General features: G+C 51.9%; 1 protein-coding gene across 1 annotated transcript; it reads left to right on the top strand.

The window, feature by feature from the left end:
* The first annotated feature begins 456 nt into the window (after positions 1-456).
* On the top strand, positions 457-17,167 carry MFAP4 (microfibril associated protein 4). Its single transcript, XM_064737663.1, has 6 exons — positions 457-539; positions 4,220-4,298; positions 8,102-8,262; positions 9,113-9,209; positions 12,671-12,853; positions 16,813-17,167. Exons 1-6 carry the CDS (start codon positions 534-536, stop codon positions 17,058-17,060), a joined length of 774 nt encoding a protein of 257 aa, XP_064593733.1. The 5' UTR covers positions 457-533; the 3' UTR covers positions 17,061-17,167.
* Positions 17,168-19,285: the final 2,118 nt, after the last annotated feature.

Below are 19,285 nucleotides of genomic sequence, written 5' to 3'. Positions count from 1 at the left end.
GCAAAAATCGGGAAAAATCTGGGGGGAAATGGGGAAAATCTGGGAAAGGGAAGGGAGAAAAGAAGAAAAATGAGGAAAAAAAATAGTGAAAAAATCATTTTAAAAAAATAATTTAAAATGACATTAAAAATAGTAAAAAATGACATTAAAAATAATTAAAAATCATTTTTAAAAATAATAAAAAAATAAAAGACGACATTAAAAAAACAAAAAATCATTTTTAAAATAATACAAAATAATAAAAAATGACATTAAAAACAATAAAAAATCATTTTAAAAATAATAAAAAAATAATAAAAAATCATTTAAAAAACAATAAAAAATAATGAAAAAATAAAAAAAAATCATTTTAAAAAATAAATAAAATAATGAAAAAAAATGGCGGTTTGTCTCTTTTTTTTTTCCGGAGGGATAAAAGGGCGGATTTTGGGATTTTTCTCCCAAAAAAGGGCAGGGCCGGGGGTCCCTCCCCCAAAAGGGGCCCCCGATCTCCCCTCCCCCCCCCAGCCCGGATTCGGAGCCGCTCCGGAGCCATGGAGGTAACGGGACCCCCGAAATTGCCCCAAAATCCCCCAAATTCACCCCAAAAATTCACCCAAAATCAAACCCGGGAAAAAATCCAAGTTTGGGAGGGGGGAAACTTCAAATTCCGCCCAAATTCCGGCCGGAAAATGAAAAAAAATGGCAAAAAATGGCAAAAATTGAGCTCGGAAAAAGTCCCGAAATCAGCCCAAAATCGCCTCGAGTTCCCACGGGTTCACCCCCAAAAATCCCCCGAATTAATCCCAAATTTCCTCCAAAAAAACTTCCTGAATTACCTAAAATCCCACTAATTTACCCCCCAAAAAAAACCCCCAAAATCCCCAAAAATCCCCCGAATTATTCCCAAATTCCCCCCAAAAAAAACTTCCTGAATTACCTAAAATCCCACTAATTCACCCCCAAAAAAAAACCCCAAAAAGGCCCCAAAATCCTCCAAATTTACCCCAACAACCCCAAAATTCCCCCCAAAAATCGCCCAAATTAATCCCAAATTCCCCCCCAAAAAAACTTCTTAAATTACCTAAAATCCCACTAATTCACCCCAAAAAAAACCCAAAATTCCCCCCAAAATCCTCCAAATTCACCCCAAAATCCCCCCCAAAATCCCCCGAATTAATCCCAAATTCCCCCCAAAAAAACTTCCTGAATTACCTAAAATCCCACTAATTCACCCCAAAAAAAAACCCAAAATCCCCCCAAAAATCCCCCGAATTAATCCCAAATTCCCCCCCAAAAAACTCCCTAAATTACCTAAAATCCCACTAATTCACCCCAAAAAAAAAAAACCAAAATTCCACCCAAAATCCTCCAAATTCACCCCAAAAATCCCCCGAATTAATCCCAAATTCTCCCCCAAAAAAAACTCCCTAAATTACCTAAAATCCCACTAATTCACCCCAAAAAAAAAACCAAAATCGCCCCAAAAATCCCTGAATTAATCCCAAATTCCCCCTAAAAAAAACTCCCTGAATTACCTAAAATCCCACTAATTCACCCCAAAAAAAACCCCAAAATTCCCCCAAAAAAGGCCCCAAAATCCTCCAAATTCACCCCAAAAACCCCGAAATTCCCCCCAAAAATCCCCCCAAAAATCGCCCGAATTAATCCCAAATTCCCCCCCAAAAAAACTTCCCTAAATTACCTAAAATCCCACTAATTCACCCCAAAAAAAAAACCAAAATCGCCCCAAAAATCCCCCAAATTAATCCCAAATTCCCCCCAAAAAACTCCCTGAATTACCTAAAATCCCACTAATTAACCCAAAAAAAAAAACCAAAAAGGCCCCAAAATTCTCCAAATTCACCCCAAAATCCCCCCAAAAATCCCCCGAATTAATCCCAAATTCCCCCCAAAAAAACTTCCCTAAATTACCTAAAATCCCACTAATTAACCCCAAAAAAAACCCCAAAATTCCCCCCAAAAAGGCCCCAAAATCCCCCAAATTCACCCAAAAATCCCCCCAAAAAAACTTCCCCAAAATTACCTAAAATCCCATTAATTCACCCCAAAAAAAGCCCCAAAATTCCACCCCAAAAATAGCCCCAATTAATCCCAAATTCCCCCCAAAAAAACTCCCTGAATTACCTAAAATCCCACTAATTCACCCCAAAAAAAACCCCAAAAATGCCCCAAAATCCTCCAAATTCACCCCAAAATCCCCGAATTAATCCCAAATTTCCTCCAAAAAAACTTCCTGAATTACCTAAAATCCCACTAATTCACCCCCCCAAAAAAAAACAAAATTCCCCCAAAAAGGCCCCAAAATTCCACCAAATTCCCCCCCAAAAAAAACCAAAATCCCCCCAAAAATTCCCCGAATTAATCCCAAATTCCCCCCCAAAAGCTTCCCTAAATTACCTAAAATCCCACTAATTCACCCCAAAAAAAACCCCCCAAAATTCCCCCAAAAAGGCCCCAAAATTCTCCAAATTAATCCCAAAAACCCCCCAAAAATCGCCCGAATTAATCCCAAATTCCCCCGCAAAAAAACTTCCTAAATTACCTAAAATCCCACTAATTCACCCCAAAAAAAGCCCCCAAATTCCACCCAAAAAAGGCCCCAAAATCCTCCAAATTCACCCCAAATCCCCCCATAAATTTCCCCCAAAAATCTCTCAAAATTCCCCCCAAATTTCCTCAAAAATCCCCCCAAAATCCTCCAGAATTCCCCCAAAATTCCCCTCAGGAACCCCCCAAATTTTCCCCAAATTAACCCCAAATCCCCCCATAAATTTCCCCCAAAAATCTCTCAAAATTCCCCCAAATTTCCTCAAAAATCCCCCAAAATCCTCCAGAATTCCCCCCAAAATTCCCTTCAGGAACCCCCAAAATCTCCCCCCAAATTTCCCCCAAATTGACCCAAAACCCCCCAAATTTCCCCCAAATTAACCCCAAATCCCCCCATAAATTTCCCCCAAAAATCTCTCAAAAATCCTCCAGAATTCCCCCCAAAATTCCCTTCAGGAACCCCCAAAATCTCCCCCCACATTTCTCCAAAATTGACTCCAATTAACCCCAATTCCCCCCATAAATTTCCCCGAAAATCTCTCAAAATTCCCCCAAAATCTCTCAAAATTTCCCCCAAATTTCCTCAAAATTCCCCAAAATTCTCCAGAATTCCCTCAAAATTCCCTTCAGGAACCCCCAAAATTTCCCCCCAAATTTCCCCCAAAATTGACTCAAATTAACCCCAAATCCCCCCATAAATTTCCCCCAAAAATCTCTCAAAATTCCCCCAAAATTCCTCAAAAATCCCCCCAAAATTCCCTTCAGGAACCTTCAAAATTTCCCCCAAATTGACTCAAATTAACCCCAAATCCCCCCCTAAATTTACCCCAAAAATCTCTCAAAATTCCCCCCAAATTTCCTCAAAAATCCCCCCAAAATCCTCCAGAATTCCCCCCAAAATTCCCTTCAGGAACCCCCAAAATTTCCCCCCAAATTTCCCCAAATTGACTCAAATTAACCCCAAATCCCCCCATAAATTTCCCCAAAAAATTTCTCAAAATTCCCCCCAAAATCTCTCAAAATTTCCCCCAAATTTCCTCAAAAATCCTCCTGAATTCCCCCAAAATTCCCTTCAGGAACCCCCAAAATCTCCCCCCAAATTTCACCCAAAATTGACTCAAATTAACCCCAAATCCCCCCATAAATTTCCCCCAAAATCTCTCAAAATTCCCCCTAAAATCTCTCAAAATTCCCCCAAATTTCCTCAATATTCCCCCAAAAAATCCTCAAAAATCCCCCCAAAATTCCCTTCAGGAACCCTCGAAATTTCCCCCAAATTGACTCAAATTAACCCCAAATCCCCCCATAAATTTCCCCAAAAATCTCTCAAAATTCCCCCAAAATTTCCCCAAAAATCCTCCTGAATTCCCCCAAAAATCTCTCAAAATTCCCCCAAAATTTCCTCAAAAATCCCCCAAAATCCTCAAAAATCCCCCCAAAATTCCCTTCAGGAACCCCCAAAATTTCCCCCCAAAATTTCCCCCAAATTGACCCAAAACCCCCCAAATTTCCGCAAAATTAACCCCAAATCCCCCCATAAATTTTCCCCCCAAATTTCCTCAAAATTTCCCCCAAATTTCCTCAAAAATTCCCCAAAATTCCCCCGAATTTGCCCCAAACCCCCCGAATTTGCCCCAACCCCCCCGAATTTGCCCCAAACCCCCCCCAGGTCGCGGCCGTGGCTCTGTTGGTGGCCCTGGGGACGCTGAGCCCGGGCCAGGGCCAGGGACAGCCCATCCGCAACCAGGGTGAGACTGGGACAAACTGGGATAAACTGGGATAAACTGGGAGGGACTGGGAGGGACTGGGAGGGACTGGGAGGGACTGGGAGGGGATTGGGAGGGGCTGGGATGGACTGGGATAAACTGGGAGGGACTGGGAGGGACTGGGATAAACTGGGAGGGACTGGGATAAACTGGGATAAACTGGGAGGGACTGGGAGGGACTGGGAGGGACTGGGAGGGACTGGGATAAACTGGGAGGGACTGGGAGGGACTGGGAGGACTGGGAGGGACTGGGAGGGACTGGGAGGGACTGGGACAGCCCATCTGCAACCAGGGTGAGACTGGGATAAACTGGGATGGACTGGGATGGGACTGGGAGGGACTGGGAGGGACTGGGAGGGACTGGGACAGCCCATCCGCAACCAGGGTGAGAACTGGGATGAACTGGGATAAACTGGGAGGGACTGGGAGGGACTGGGAGGGGACTGGGATGGACTGGGAGGGACTGGGATGGACTGGGAGGGACTGGGATAAACTGGGAGGGACTGGGGTAAACTGGGATGGACTGGGATAAACTGGGATGGACTGGGAGGGACTGGGATGGGATTGGGAGGGACTGGGAGGGACTGGGATAAACTGGGATGGGACTGGGAGGGACTGGGATGGACTGGGATAAACTGGGACAGACTGGGATAAACTGGGAGGGACTGGGACAAACTGGGAGGGACTGGGATAAACTGGGATAAACTGGGATGGACTGGGAGGGACAGGGACAGCCCATCCGCAACCAGGGTGAGACTGGGACAAACTGGGACAAACTGGGATAAACTGGGAGGGACTGGGATGGACTGGGAGGGACTGGGACAAACTGGGAGGGACTGGGAGGGACTGGGAGGGACTGGGACAAACTGGGAGGGACTGGGATAAACTGGGATAAACTGGGATGGACTGGGATGGACTGGGAGGGACTGGGATAAACTGGGATAAACTGGGATGGACTGGGATGGACTGGGATGGACTGGGAGGGACTGGGAGGGACTGGGAGGGACTGGGAGGGACTGGGAGGGACAGGGACAGCCCATCCGCAACCAGGGTGAGACTGGGACAAACTGGGATAAACTGGGAGGGACTGGGATAAACTGGGAGGGACTGGGACAAACTGGGAGGGACTGGGATGGACTGGGAGGGGATTGGGAGGGGATTGGGAGGGACTGGGATAAACTGGGAGGGAACTGAGACAAACTGGGAGGGACTGGGAGGGGATTCAGGATACTGGGATGGACTGGGAGGGACTGGGATGGGACTGGGACAAACTGGGATAAACTGGGAGGGGATTGGGATGAACTGGGAGGGACTGGGAGGGACTGGGAGGGGCTGGGATGGACTGGGATAAACTGGGAGGGACTGGGATGGGATTGGGAGGGACTGGGAGGGACTGGGATAAACTGGGATGGACTGGGATGGGATTGGGATGGGATTGGGATGGACTGGGATAAACTGGGAGGGACTGGGAGGGACTGGGATGGACTGGGAGGGGATTGGGATAAACTGGGAGGGACTGGGAGGGACTGGGAGGTACTGGGATAAACTGGGAGGGAACTGGGAGGGGATTGGGAGGGACTGGGATAAACTGGGAGGGACTGGGATGGACTGGGAGGGATTGGGATGAACTGGGAGGGACTGGGAGGGGACTGGGAGGGGCTGGGATGGACTGGGACGAACTGGGAGGTTACTGGGATAAACTGGGAGGGACTGGGACAAACTGGGAGGGACTGGGATAAACTGGCCAAACTGGGAGGGACTGGGAGGGACTGGGAGGGACTGGGATGGGATTGGGAGGGGGCTGGAAGGGAACTGGGACAAACTGGGAGGGGATTGGGATGAACTGGGAGGGACTGGGAGGGGATTGGGATAAACTGGGAGGGACTGGGAGGGACTGGGAGGGACTGGGATGGACTGGGATAAACTGGGAGGGACTGGGATAAACTGGGAGGGACTGGGACAAACTGGGAGGGACTGGGACAGCCCATCCGCAACCAGGGTGAGACTGGGATAAACTGGGATAAACTGGGAGGGACTGGGAGGGCACTCACGATACTGGGATGAACTGGGATGGACTGGGATGGGACTGGGAGGGACTGGGATAAACTGGGAGGGACTGGGATGGGACTGGGATGGACTGGGACAAACTGGGACAAACTGGGAGGGACTGGGAGGGACTGGGAGGGACTGGGATGAACTGGGAGGGAATTCAGGGTACTGGGATGGACTGGGATTGGACTGGGATGGACTGGGAGGGACTGGGAGGGACTGGGATAAACTGGGATGGACTGGGATAGACTGGGAGGAATTCAGGGTACTGGGATGGACTGGGATGTACTGGGACGAACTGGGATATACTGGGATGAACTGGGATGAACTGGGACGAACTGGGACAAACTGGGATGAACCAGGACAAACTGGGAGTGAACTGGGACAAACTAGGATGAACTGGGATGGACTGGGATGGACTGGGATGAACTGGTTTGAACTGGGATGAACTGGGATGAACTGGGATGAACTGGGAGGGCACTGGGATGGACTGGGATGAACTGGGATGTTACTGGTTTGAACTGGGACAAACTGGGAGGGACTGGGACTAACTAGGAGGGCACTCACGATACTGGGAGTGAACTGGTTTGAACTGGGACAAACTGGGATGAACTGGAGGGCACTTATGATACTGGGATGAACTGGGATGGACTGGGACGAACTGGGAGGGCATTCCCGACACTGGGATAAACTGGGACAAACTGGGATGTACTGGGAGGGACTGGGACGAACTGGGAGGGCATTCACAATACTGGGAGTGAACTGGGACGAACTGGGAGTGAACTGGTTTGAACTGGGATGAACTGGGACGAACTGGGATGAACTGGGAGGGACTGGGACGAACTGGGACGAACTGGGAGGGGATTCAGGATACTGGGAGGGACTGGGACGAACTGGGACAAACTGGGACGAACTGGGATGAACTGGGATGAACTGGGATGAACTGGGATGAACTGGGATGAACTGGGAGTGAACTGGTTTGAACTGGGAGTGAACTGGTTTGAACTGGGATGAACTGGGACGAACTGGGAGGGACCGGGACAAACTGGGACAAACTGGAACAAACTGGGACAAACTGGGACGAACTGGGACAAACTGGGACAAACTGGGAGTGAACTGGTTTGAACTGGGATGAACTGGGAGGGCATTCACGATACTGGGACGAACTGGGAGTGAACTGGGAAGGCATTCACAATACTGGGACAAACTGGGAGTGAACTGGGATGAACTGGGATGTACTGGGACAAACTGGGACGAACTGGGAGGGCATTCACAATACTGGTTTGAACTGGGATTGAACTGGGATGAACTGGTTTGAACTGGTTTGAACTGGGACGAACCGGGGCGGTCCCTCCCGATGACTGGGGGGGGGGCGGGGCTCACAGCCCCCTCCCCCCCCATTTCCCCCCATTTCCCCCCTCCCCCTCACAATGCTGGGACAAACTGGTTTGAACTGGGAGTGAACTGGTTCAAACAGGGCCATCCCTCCCTATGACTGGGGGGGAGGGGCTCGGGTCTCACAGCGCCCTCCCCCCCCATTTCCCCTCCCCCCGATACTGGGATGGACTGGTTTGAACTGGGAGTGAACTGGTTTGAACTGGGACGAACTGGGGTGGACTGGGATGTACTGGGACAAACTGGGAGTGAACTGGTTTGAACTGGTGGGGTGGGGGGAGGGGCTCGGGTCTCACAGCCCCCTCCCCCCCCATTCCCCCCCTCCCCCCCTCCCCCCGCAGCGTTCCCGTCGCTGTGCCCGCCCCTCCCCCCGCGGGACTGCCAGGACGTGCACGCGGGGGGGGCGCGCGAGGACGGCGTGTACCTGGTGTCCCCCGCGGGGGGGGGAGGGGCGCCCGTGCCCGTCTACTGCGACATGAGCACCGAGGGGCACGTGTGGACGGTACCGGAAGTGGGGGGGGAGTACCGGAAGTGGGGGGATGGGGGGGAGGGGCACCGAGGGGCACGTGTGGACGGTACCGGAAGTGGGGGGGAGTACCGGAAGTGGGGGGATGGGGGGATGGGGGGGATGGGGGGGAGGGGCACCGAGGGGCACGTGTGGACGGTAACCGGAAGTGGGGGGGGAGTACCGGAAGTGGGGGGATGGGGGGGATGGGGCACCGAGGGGCACGTGTGGACGGTACCGGAAGTGGGGGGGGAGTACCGGAAGTGGGGGGATGGGGGGGATGTGGGGGGATGGGAGCCCGTGCCCGTCTACTGCGACATGAGCACCGAGGGGCACGTGTGGACGGTACCGGAAGTGGGGGGGGAGGGGCGGGGGGATGGGCGCCCCTCCCCCCACCCCAACATCCCATCCCCCCATTATGGTCCCAATAAAAAATCCCGGTGGGAATGGGAGCGGGATTGCCCCTCCCCCACTCCCAATAATGTCCCCCCCAGGATTGCCCCTCCCCCACCTTTACGATGACCCCCTGATCGCCCCTCCCCCACCCCTGAATTGCTCCTCCCCACCCCTGAATAGCCCCTCCCCCACCTTCAAGATGACCATGGGGTCGCCCCTCCCCCACCCCTGAATTGCCCCTCCCCCCACCCTCCAAATAATCCTGGGATTGCCCCTCCCCCACCCTTAAAATGACCCCAGGATTGCCCCTCCCCCACCCCTGCCCCACCCTCATTTCTTCACCCCGCCCCCACCCTGAACCCCCAAATCCATTTCCCTGCCCCTCCCCATTTCCCTTTTTTTTGCCCCGCCCCCATTTTGGCCCCGCCCCCATTTTTTGCCCCTCCCCCAGGTGTTCCAGCGCCGCTTCAACGGCTCCGTCAGCTTCTTCCGCGGCTGGAACGATTACAAGGCTGGGTTTGGGCGCGCCGACGGCGAGTACTGGCTGGGTACGGCCAGGAAAAACCAGTATAGACCAGTATGGACCAGTATGGACCAGTATGGACCAGTATGGGGCCAAAAATCCCCATAGAAATCCATAGAAATCCATAGAAACCAGTATAAACCAGTATAAACCAGTACAGGGCTGGGTTTGGGCGCGCTGACGGCGAGTACTGGCTGGGTACGACCAGTAAAAACCAGTATAAACCAGTATAAACCAGTATAAACCAGTATGGACCCAAAAATCCCCATAGAAATCCATAGAAATCCATAGAAACCAGTATAGACCAGTATAAACCAGTATGGAGTGAAAAAATCCACAGAAATCCATATAAACCAGTATAAACCAGTATGGACCAGTATGGACCCAAAAATCCCCATAGAAATCCATAGAAACCAGTATAAACCAGTATGGACCAGTATAAACCAGTAGGGACCAAAAAATCCCCATAGAAATCCATAGAAATCCATAGAAACCAGTATAGACCAGTATAAACCAGTATAAACCAGTACAGGCTACAGGGCCGGGTTCGGGCGCGCCGACGGCGAGTACTGGCTGGGTACGACCAGTAAAAACCAGTATAAACCAGTATAAACCAGTATGGACCAGTATAAACCAGTATGGACCAGTATGGACCCAAAAATCCCCATAGAAATCCATAGAAATCCATAGAAACCAGTATAGACCAGTATGGACCAGTATGGGGCAAAAAATCCCCGTGAAAATCCATAGAAATCCATAGAAACCAGTATAGACCAGTATAAACCAGTATGGACCAGTATAAACCAGTATGAACCAGTATAAACCAGTACAAACCAGTATAAACCAGAATAAACCAGTAGGGACAAGTAGTTGACTCCTGAGTGACCCCTGAGTGACCAGTGAATGACCCCTGACTGACCACTGACCATTGACTGACCCTTGAGTGACCCCTGAGTGACCCCTGAGTGACCACTGACCATTGACTGACCCCTGAGTGACCACTGACCTCTGAGTGACCAATGAGTGACCAATGAGTGACCACTGACCCCTGTGTGACCCCTGAGTGACCCCTGTGTGACCTCTGACCCCTCTGACCCCCCAGGCCTGCAGAGCCTGGCCCTGCTGACCCTCCAGGCCCTGAGTGACCAATGACCATTGAGTGACCCCTGTGTGACCCCTGAGTGACCCCTGAGTGACCACTGACCCCTGTGTGACCTCTGACCCCCCAGGCCTGCAGAGCCTGGCCCTGCTGACCCTCCAGGCCCTGAGTGACCAATGACCCCTGAGTGACCCCTGAGTGACCCCTGTGACCTCTGACCCCCCAGGCCTGCAGAGCCTGGCCCTGCTGACCCTGAGTGACCACTGACCCCTGAGTGACCCCTGAGTGACCTCTGACCCCTCTGTGCCACCCAGGCCTGCAGAACCTGGCCCTGCTGACCCTCCAGGCCCTGAGTGACCCCTGAGTGACCACTGACCCCTGAGTGACCTCTGTGTGACCAATGACCATTGAGTGACCACTGAATGACCACTGACCCCTGAGTGACCCCTGAGTGACCCCTGTGTGACCCTGAGTGACCCTGAGTGACCAATGACCATTGACTGACCCCAGTGTGACCTCTGACCCCTGAGTGACCTCTGACCCCTCTGTGACCCCCCAGGCCTGCAGAGCCTGGCCCTGCTGACCCTCCAGGCTCTGAGTGACCAATGACCATTGAGTGACCCCTGAGTGACCCCTGAGTGACCAATGACCATTGAGTGACCACTGAATGACCACTGACCCCTGTGTGACCCCTGGTGACCCCAGTGTGACCCCAGCGTGACCTCTGACCCCCAGGCCTGCAGAGCCTGGCCCTGCTGACCCTCCAGGCCCTGAGTGACTCCTGTGTGACCACTGACCATTGACTGACTCCTGAGTGACCCCTGAGTGACCACTGACCATTGACTGACCCCTGTGTGACCTCTGACCCCTCTGTGACCCCCAGGCCTGCAGAGCCTGGCCCTGCTGACCCTCCAGGCCCTGAGTGACCAATGACCATTGAGTGACCCCTGAGTGACCACTGACCCCTGTGTGACCTCTGACCCCCCAGGCCTGCAGTGCCTGGCCCTGCTGACCCTGAGTGACCCCTGAGTGACCACTGACCCTTGACTGACCCCTGAGTGACCCCTGAGTGACCCCTGAGTGACCTCTGACCCCTCTGTGACCCCCAGGCCTGCAGAGCCTGGCCCTGCTGACCCTCCAGGCCCTGAGTGACCAATGAGTGACCACTGACCCCTGAGTGACCACTGACCCCTGAGTGACCTCTGGCCCCTCTGTGACCCCCAGGCCTGCAGAGCCTGGCCCTGCTGACCCTCCAGGCCCTGAGTGACCAATGACCCCTGAGTGACCCCTGAGTGACCCCTGACCCCTGAGTGACCCCTGAGTGACCGTTGACCCCTGAGTGACCCCCGTGTGACCTCTGACCCCCCAGGCCTGCAGAGCCTGTCCCTGCTGACCCTCCAGGCCCTGAGTGACCACTGACCCCTGAGTGACCAATGAACATTGACTGACCCCAGTGTGACCACTGACCACTGTGTGACCCCCGTGTGACCTCTGACCCCCAGGCCTGCAGAGCCTGGCCCTGCTGACCCTCCAGGCCCTGAGTGACCACTGACCATTGAGTGACCCCTGAGTGACCCCTGTGTGACCTCTGACCCCCCAGGCCTGCAGAGCCTGGCCCTGCTGACCCTGAGTGACCAATGATCATTGAGTGACCACTGAGTGACCACTGACCCCTGAGTGACCCCTGAGTGACCCCTGACCATTGACTGACCCCTGTGTGACCCCTGTGTGACCACTGGCCCCTGAGTGACCCCTGAGTGACCACTGATCATTGACTGACCCTTGAGTAACCCCCGAGTAACCCCTGAGAGACCACTGACCCCTGAGTGACCCCTGAGTGACCTCTGAGTGACCCCTGAGTGACCCCTGAGTGACCCCTGACCCCTGAGTGACCCCTGAGTGACCCCAGTGTGACCTCTGACCCCTGACTGACCCCTGTGCAACCTCTGACCCCCCAGGCCTGCAGAGCCTGGCCCTGCTGACCCTCCAGGCCCTGAGTGACCACTGAGTGACCCCTGTGACCTCTGACCCCCCAGGCCTGCAGAGCCTGGCCCTGCTGACCCTCCAGGCCCTGAGTGACCCCTGAGTGACCCCTGTGTGACCTCTGACCCCCCAGGCCTGCAGAGCCTGGCCCTGCTGACCCTCCAGGCCCTGAGTGACCACTGACCCCTGAGTGACCCCTGAGTGACCCTGAGTGACCACTGACCCTTGACTGACCCCTGTGTGACCTCTGACCCCCCAGGCCTGCAGAGCCTGGCCCTGCTGACCCTCCAGGCCCTGAGTGACCCCTGAGCTTTGAATGACCCCTGAGTGACCTCTGTGTGACCAATGATCATTGAGTGACCCCTGAGTGACCACTGACCCCTGTGTGACCTCTGACCCCCCAGGCCTGCAGAGCCTGGCCCTGCTGACCCTCCAGGCCCGCTACGAGCTGCGCGTGGAGCTCGAGGACTTTGAGAACAACTCGGCCTCGGCCACCTACGGCTCCTTCGCGCTGTCGCCCACGGCCGTGAGCGCCGAGGAGGACGGCTACACCCTGCACGTGGCCGGCTTCGTCGACGGCGGCGCCGGTGAGGGGAAACTGAGGCACGGCTGGCCGTTGGGTGGTCATTGGGGGTCAACCAAGTCATGGTTGGCCATTGGAAAGTCAATGGTGGTCAATGGGAATCAATGGTGGTCAATCAAGTCAAGGTTGACCATTGGGAGGTCAATGGAGGTCAATGATAATCAATGGTGGTCAATGGGAATCAATGGTGGTCAATGGGGGTCAACCGAGGCAAGGTTGACCATAGGGCGGTCAATGGGGTTCAATGGTGGTCAAGCAAACCAAGGTTGACCATTGGGCGGTCAATCAAGGCCAATGGTGGTCAAGAATGGTCAACCGAGTGAAGGTTGACCATTGAGAGGTCAATGGAGATCAATGATAGTCAATGGGAGTCAATGGGGGTCAATGGGAGTCAATAGGAATCAATGGTGGTCAATGGAAGGTCAACAATGGTGCCCAGGTCAAGGTTGACCATTGGGAGGTCAAGGTTGACCATTGGGAGGTCAGCCAAGTCAAGGTTGACCATTGGAAAGTCAATGGGAGTCAATAGGAATCAATGGTGATCAATGGTGGTCAATGGAAGGTCAACAATGGTGCCCAGGTCAAGGTTGACCATTGGAAGGTCAATGGGAGTCAATGGGAATCAATGGGGGTCAACCAAGTCATGGTTGGCCATTGGAAGGTCAATGGTGGTCAATCCAGGTCAATGGTGGTCAAGAATGGTCAACCGAGTGAAGGTTGACATTGAAAGGTCAATGGAGGTCAATGGTAATCAATGGAGGTCCATGATAATCAATGGTGGTCAATGGGGGTCAACTGAGTCAAGGGTTATGATTGGGTGGTCAATTGAGTCAAGGTTGACCGTTGGGAGGTCAATGGAGGTCAATGATAATCAATGGTGGTCAGTGGGGGAAACTGAGGCAGGGTTGACCATTGGGTGGTCAAGAATGGTCAACCGAGTCAAGGTTGACCCTTGGGAGGTCAATGATAATCAATGGGGGTCAATAATGGTCAATGGGAGTCAATGGGAATCAATGGTGGTCAACCAAGTAAAGGTTGACCATTGGAAGGTCAATGGGAGTCAATAGGAATCAATGGTGATCAATGGTGGTCAATGGAGTCAAGGTTGACCATTGGAAGGTCAATGGGAGTCAATGGTGGTCATTGGAGGTCAACCAAGTCAAGGTTGGCCATTGGATGGTCAATGGTGGTCAACAATGGTCAAGCAAACCATGGTTGACCATTGGGTGGTCAATCCAGGTCAATGGTGGTCAAGAATGGTCAACCGAGTGAAGGTTGACCATTGGGAGGTCAATGGAGGTCAATGATAATCAATGGGGGTCAATGGGAGTCAATGGTGGTCAATGGGGGTCAACTGAGTCAAGGGTTATGATTGGGTGGTCAATCGAGTCAAGGTTGACCATTGAGAGGTCAATGGTGGTCAATGATAATCAATGGGGGTCAATAATGGTCAATGGGAATCAATGGTGGTCAATGGTGGTCAATCAAGTCAAGGTTGACCATTGGGAGGTCAATGATGGTCAAGGAAATTGAGGTTGACCATTGAAAGGTCAACGGTGGTCAATGGGAGTCCATGGTGGTCAACCGAGTCAAGGGTGACCATTGGAAAGTCAATGGGAGCCAATGATGGTCAATGGGAATCAATGGGAGTCAATGGTGGTCAAGCAAACCAAGGTTGACCATTGGGTGGTCATTGGGGGTCAACTGAGTCATGGTTGGCCATTGGAAAGTCAATGGTGGTCAATGGGAGTCAATGGGAATCAATGGTGGTCAGTGGGGGAAACTGAGGCACGGTTGACCGTTGGGTGGTCAACAGTGGTCAATGGTGGTCAACCGAGTCAAGGTTGGAAAGTCAATGGGAGTCAACGATGGTCAATGGGGGTCAATGGTGGTCAATGGGAGTCCATGGTGGTCAAGCAAGCCAAGGTTGACCATTGGGTGGTCATTGGGTGTCAACCAAGTCAAGGTTGACCGTTGGGAGGTCAATGGAGGTCAATGGGGGTCAAGAATGGTCAATCAAGTCAAGGTTGACCGTTGGGAGGTCAATGGAGGTCAATGATAATCAATGGTGGTCAGTGGGGGAAACTGAGGCACGGCTGGCCGTTGGGGGGTCAAGAAGGGTCAGCCGAGTGAAGGTTGACCGTTGGGAGGTCAATGATAATCAATGGGGGTCAATGGGAGTCAATGGGAATCAATGGTGGTCAACCAAGTCAAGGTTGACCATTGGAAGGTCAATGGGAGTCAATGGGAGTCAATGGGGGTCAATGGAGGCAATGTTGACCATTGGAAGGTCAACAATGGTGCCCAGGTCAAGGTTGACCATTGGGAGGTCAATGGGGGTCAATGGGAGTCAATGGTGGTCAACCGAGTCAAGGTTGACCATTGGGAGGTCAATGGTGGTCAAGGAAATTGAGGTTGACCATTGAAAGGTCAACGGTGGTCAACCGAGTCAAGGGTGACCATGGAAAGTCGATGGGAGTCAACGATGGTCAATGGGGGTCAACCAAGTCAGGGTTGACCATTGGAAGGTCAATGGTGGTCAGCGGGGGTCAATGGTAGTCAACCGAGTCAAGGGTGACCATTGGAAGATCAATAGGAGTCAATAGGAATCAATGGGGGTCAACCAAGTCATGGTTGGCCATTGGAAGGTCAATGGGAATCAATGGTAGTCAATGGGAGTCAATGGGGGTCAACCGAGTCAAGGGTGACCATTGGAAAGTCAATGGGAGCCAATGATGGTCAATGGTGGTCAATGGGAATCAATGGTGGTCAATGGTGGTCAACCAAGTCATGGTTGGCCATTGGAAGGTCAATGGGGGTCAACCAAGTCAGGGTTGACCATTGGAAGGTCAATGGTGGTCAAGAATGGTCAACGAGTGAAGGTTGACCATTGAGAGGTCAATGGAGGTCAAGGATAATCAATGGGGTCAATGGAGTCCATGGTGATCAATGGGAGTCAATGGTGGCCAATGGGGGTCAACTGAGTCAAGGTTGATGATTGGGTGGTCAATGGAGGTCAATGAAAATCAATGGGGGTCAGTGGGGGAAACTGAGGCACAGTTGACCATTGGGTGGTCAAGAAGGGTCAGCCGAGTGAAGGTTGACCATTGGGAGGTCAATGGAGGTCAATGGGAGTCCATGGTGGTCAAGCAAACCAAGGTTGACCATTGAGTGGTCAATTGGAATCAATAATGGTCAGTGGGGAAACTGAGGCAAGGCTGACCGTTGGGTCAATGGTGGTCAACTGAGTCAAGGTGACCATTGGAACGTCAATGGGAGTCAACGATGGTCAACGGTGGTCAATAGGAATCAATGGTGGTCAATGGTGGTCAATAAGTCAAGGTTGACCATTGGGTGGTCGGTGGTGGTCAATGAGGTCAAGGTTGACCATCGGGCGGTCAATGGTGGTCAATGAGGTCAAGGTTGACCATTGGGAGGTCAATGGTGGTCAGTGAGATCAAGGTTGACCATTGGGTGGTCAATGGTGGTCAACAATGGTCAAGCGAACCAAGGTTGACCATTGGGTGGTCAGTGGTGGTCAATGAGGTCAAGGTTGACCATTGGGTGGTCAATGGGGTTCAATGGTGGTCAATGAGTCAATGGTGGTCAACGAAGTCAAGGTTGACCATTGGGTGGTCAATGGTGGTCAGTGAGGTCAAGGTTGACCATTGGGCGGTCAGTGGTGGTCAATTAGGTCAATAAGTCAAGGTTGACCATTGGCGGTCAGTATGGTCAATGAGGTCAAGGTTGACCATTGGGCGGTCATGGTGGTCAACCAAGTCAAGGTCGACCATTGGGAGGTCAATGGAGTCAAGGTTGACCATTGGGCGGTCAATGGTGGTCAATGGGAATCAATGGTGGTCAGTGAGATCAAGGTTGACCATCGGGCGGTCAGTGCAGCTCCACCCAGCCAACCTTGACCACCACCTCCTCCCACCACTGACCACCCCCATCCCCTCCCAGGAGACTCCCTGAGCTACCACAACGGGCAGAAGTTCTCCACCTTCGACCGCGACCAGGACCTGTTCGCCCAGAACTGCGCCGCGCTCTCCTCGGGCGCTTGGTGGTTCCGCTCCTGCCACTTCTCCAACCTCAACGGCTTCTACCTGGCCGGGCCCCACCTCTCCTACGCCAACGGCATCAACTGGGCCCAGTGGAAGGGCTTCTACTACTCCCTCAAGCGCAGCGAGATGAAGATCCGGCGCCTCTGAGGGGGCCACGCCCACCTTGCCCCACCCCAGGCCACGCCCACCTCATGCCACTCCCCTTCCAGACACGTCCCGTGTTGACCCCGCCCTCAATAAAGGCCAAGCGTTGATTGATGAGTTGGGGTTGGGTGGTGGAAATATCTCGGGGGGGTTCTGGTGGCATCTCCAGGGGGTGGAGTTTTGGGTGGGATTGAGGTGTTTTGGGGTCTGGGAGGTCATTTGGCTCCTCCCACCTTTAATTAGGAAGAACTTGATTGGTCAGTGGGGGTTGGGGTGGTGGAAACATCTCAGGGGGGTTTTTGGAAGGGGAGTTTTGGGTTTATTTGAGGTGTTTTGGGGTCTGGGAAGTCATTTGGCTCCTCCCACCTTAATTAAGGAAGAACTTGATTGGTCAGTGGGTTTGGGGTGGTGGAAATATCTCGGGGGGGTTTTGGTGGTGGTGGTGGCATCTCCGGGGGGTGGAATTTTGGGTGGGTTTGAGGTGTTTTGGGGTCTGGGAGGTCACTTGGCTCCTCCCACCATTAATTAAGGAAGAACTTGGTTGGTCAGTGGGGTTTGGGGTGGTGGAAACATCTCAGAGGGGTTTTGGGAAGGGGAATTTTGGGTGGGTTTGAGGTGTTTTGGGGTCTGGGAGGTCATTTGGCTCCTCCCACCTTTAATTAATGAAGAACTTGATTGGTCAGTGGGGTTTGGGGTGGTGGAAACATCTCGGGGGGGTTTTGGTGGCATCTCCAGGGGGTGGAATTTTGGGTGGGTTTGAGGTGTTTTGGGGTCTGGGAGGTCATTTGGCTCCTCCCACCTTTAATTAAGGAAGAACTTGATTGGTCAGTGGGGTTTGGGGTGGTGGAAATATCTCAGAGGGGTTTTTGGAAGGGGAATTTTGGGTGGGTTTGAGGTGTTTTGGGGTCTGGGAGGTCATTTGGCCCCGCCCCCATCCTTAATTAGCTCCTCCCACCATGTATTAGTTGGGGTTGGGGTGGTGGAAACATCTCGGGGGGGTTTTGGGACGGGGAATTTTGGGTGGGTTTGAGGTGTTTTGGGGTCTGGGAGGTCATTTGGCTCCTCCCACCTTTAATTAAGGAAGAACTTGGTTGGTCAGTGGGGTTTGGGGTGGTGGAAACATCTCAGAGGGGTTTTGGGGGGTGGAATTTTGGGTTTATTTGAGGTGTTTTGGGGTCTGGGAGGTCATTTGGCTCCTCCCACCTTTAATTAACAAAGATCTTGATTGGTCAGTGGGGTTGAGGTGGTGGAAACATCTCAGAGGGGTTTTGGGAAGGGAGTTTTGGGTGGGTTTTGAGGTGTTTTGGGGTCTGGGAGGTCATTTGGCCCCCCCCCATCCTTTAATTAGCTCAAACACCTGTATGAGTTGGGATTGGGGTGGTGGAAACATCTCAGGGGGTTTCTGGGGGGGGTAATTTTGGGTTTATTTGAGGTGTTTTGGGGTCTGGGAGGTCATTTGGCCCCTCCTACCTTTAATTAAGGAAGAACTTGATTGGTCAGTGGGGTTTGGGGTGGTGGAAACATCTCAGAGGGGTTCTGGGGTGGGATTTTTTGGGGCCCTCGGGGGGAAAAAGGTCCCGGCCGGTTCTCAGGATTTGCTCCTTGAGTTTTCGTGGGTAAAATATTTTTGGAAATTCTCTAAAATCACCGCGAAAATCACCGTAATGCAAAAAAATCACCAAGAGATCAACATAAAAATCCCAAAAATCAACGCAAAATTCCCAATTTCACCAAAAAAATTCACCCAAAAATCAATGTAAAATCACCAAAAATCAACATAAAAATCACCCAAAAAATCCCAAAAAATCAACGTAAAATCACCAAAAAATCACCCAAAAATTCCCAAAAAAAACAATATAAAAATTCCAAAAAACCAATTAAAATCACCAAAAAATCACCAAAATTACCCAAAAAATCACATGAAAATCCCAAAAAATCAACATAAAAATCCAAAAAATCAAGTAAAATCCCTCAAAAAATCTCAAAAAATCAAACATAAAATCAAACAAAAAACAAAAATCACCATAAAAATCACCCCAAAAATCCCAAAAAATCAACATAAAATAACATAAAAACCCTGAAAATCACCCAAAATTACCCAAAAAATCAACATAAAATCAGCAAAAAATCAACATAAAACCACTAAAAAATCACCTAAAATTGCCCAAAAAATCAATATAAAATTCCCAAAAAATCACCTAAAAATCCCAAAAAATCAACATAAAACC

The sequence above is a fragment of the Zonotrichia leucophrys genome, unplaced genomic scaffold (assembly GCF_028769735.1).
Source record: "Zonotrichia leucophrys gambelii isolate GWCS_2022_RI unplaced genomic scaffold, RI_Zleu_2.0 Scaffold_97_166073, whole genome shotgun sequence".
NCBI lineage: Eukaryota > Metazoa > Chordata > Aves > Passeriformes > Passerellidae > Zonotrichia > Zonotrichia leucophrys.
Note: the sequence above shows the minus strand (reverse complement) of the source record. Positions and strands in the feature narration are given on the sequence as shown.

Excerpts from the sequence above, each read along its gene's own strand:
- MFAP4 (XM_064737663.1), top strand. Across the intron at positions 9,210-12,670 it reads CGACGGCGAGTACTGGCTGG|GCCTGCAGAGCCTGGCCCTG; the intron begins GTACGGCCAGGA and ends CTGACCCCCCAG. Across the intron at positions 12,854-16,812 it reads CTTCGTCGACGGCGGCGCCG|GAGACTCCCTGAGCTACCAC; the intron begins GTGAGGGGAAAC and ends ATCCCCTCCCAG.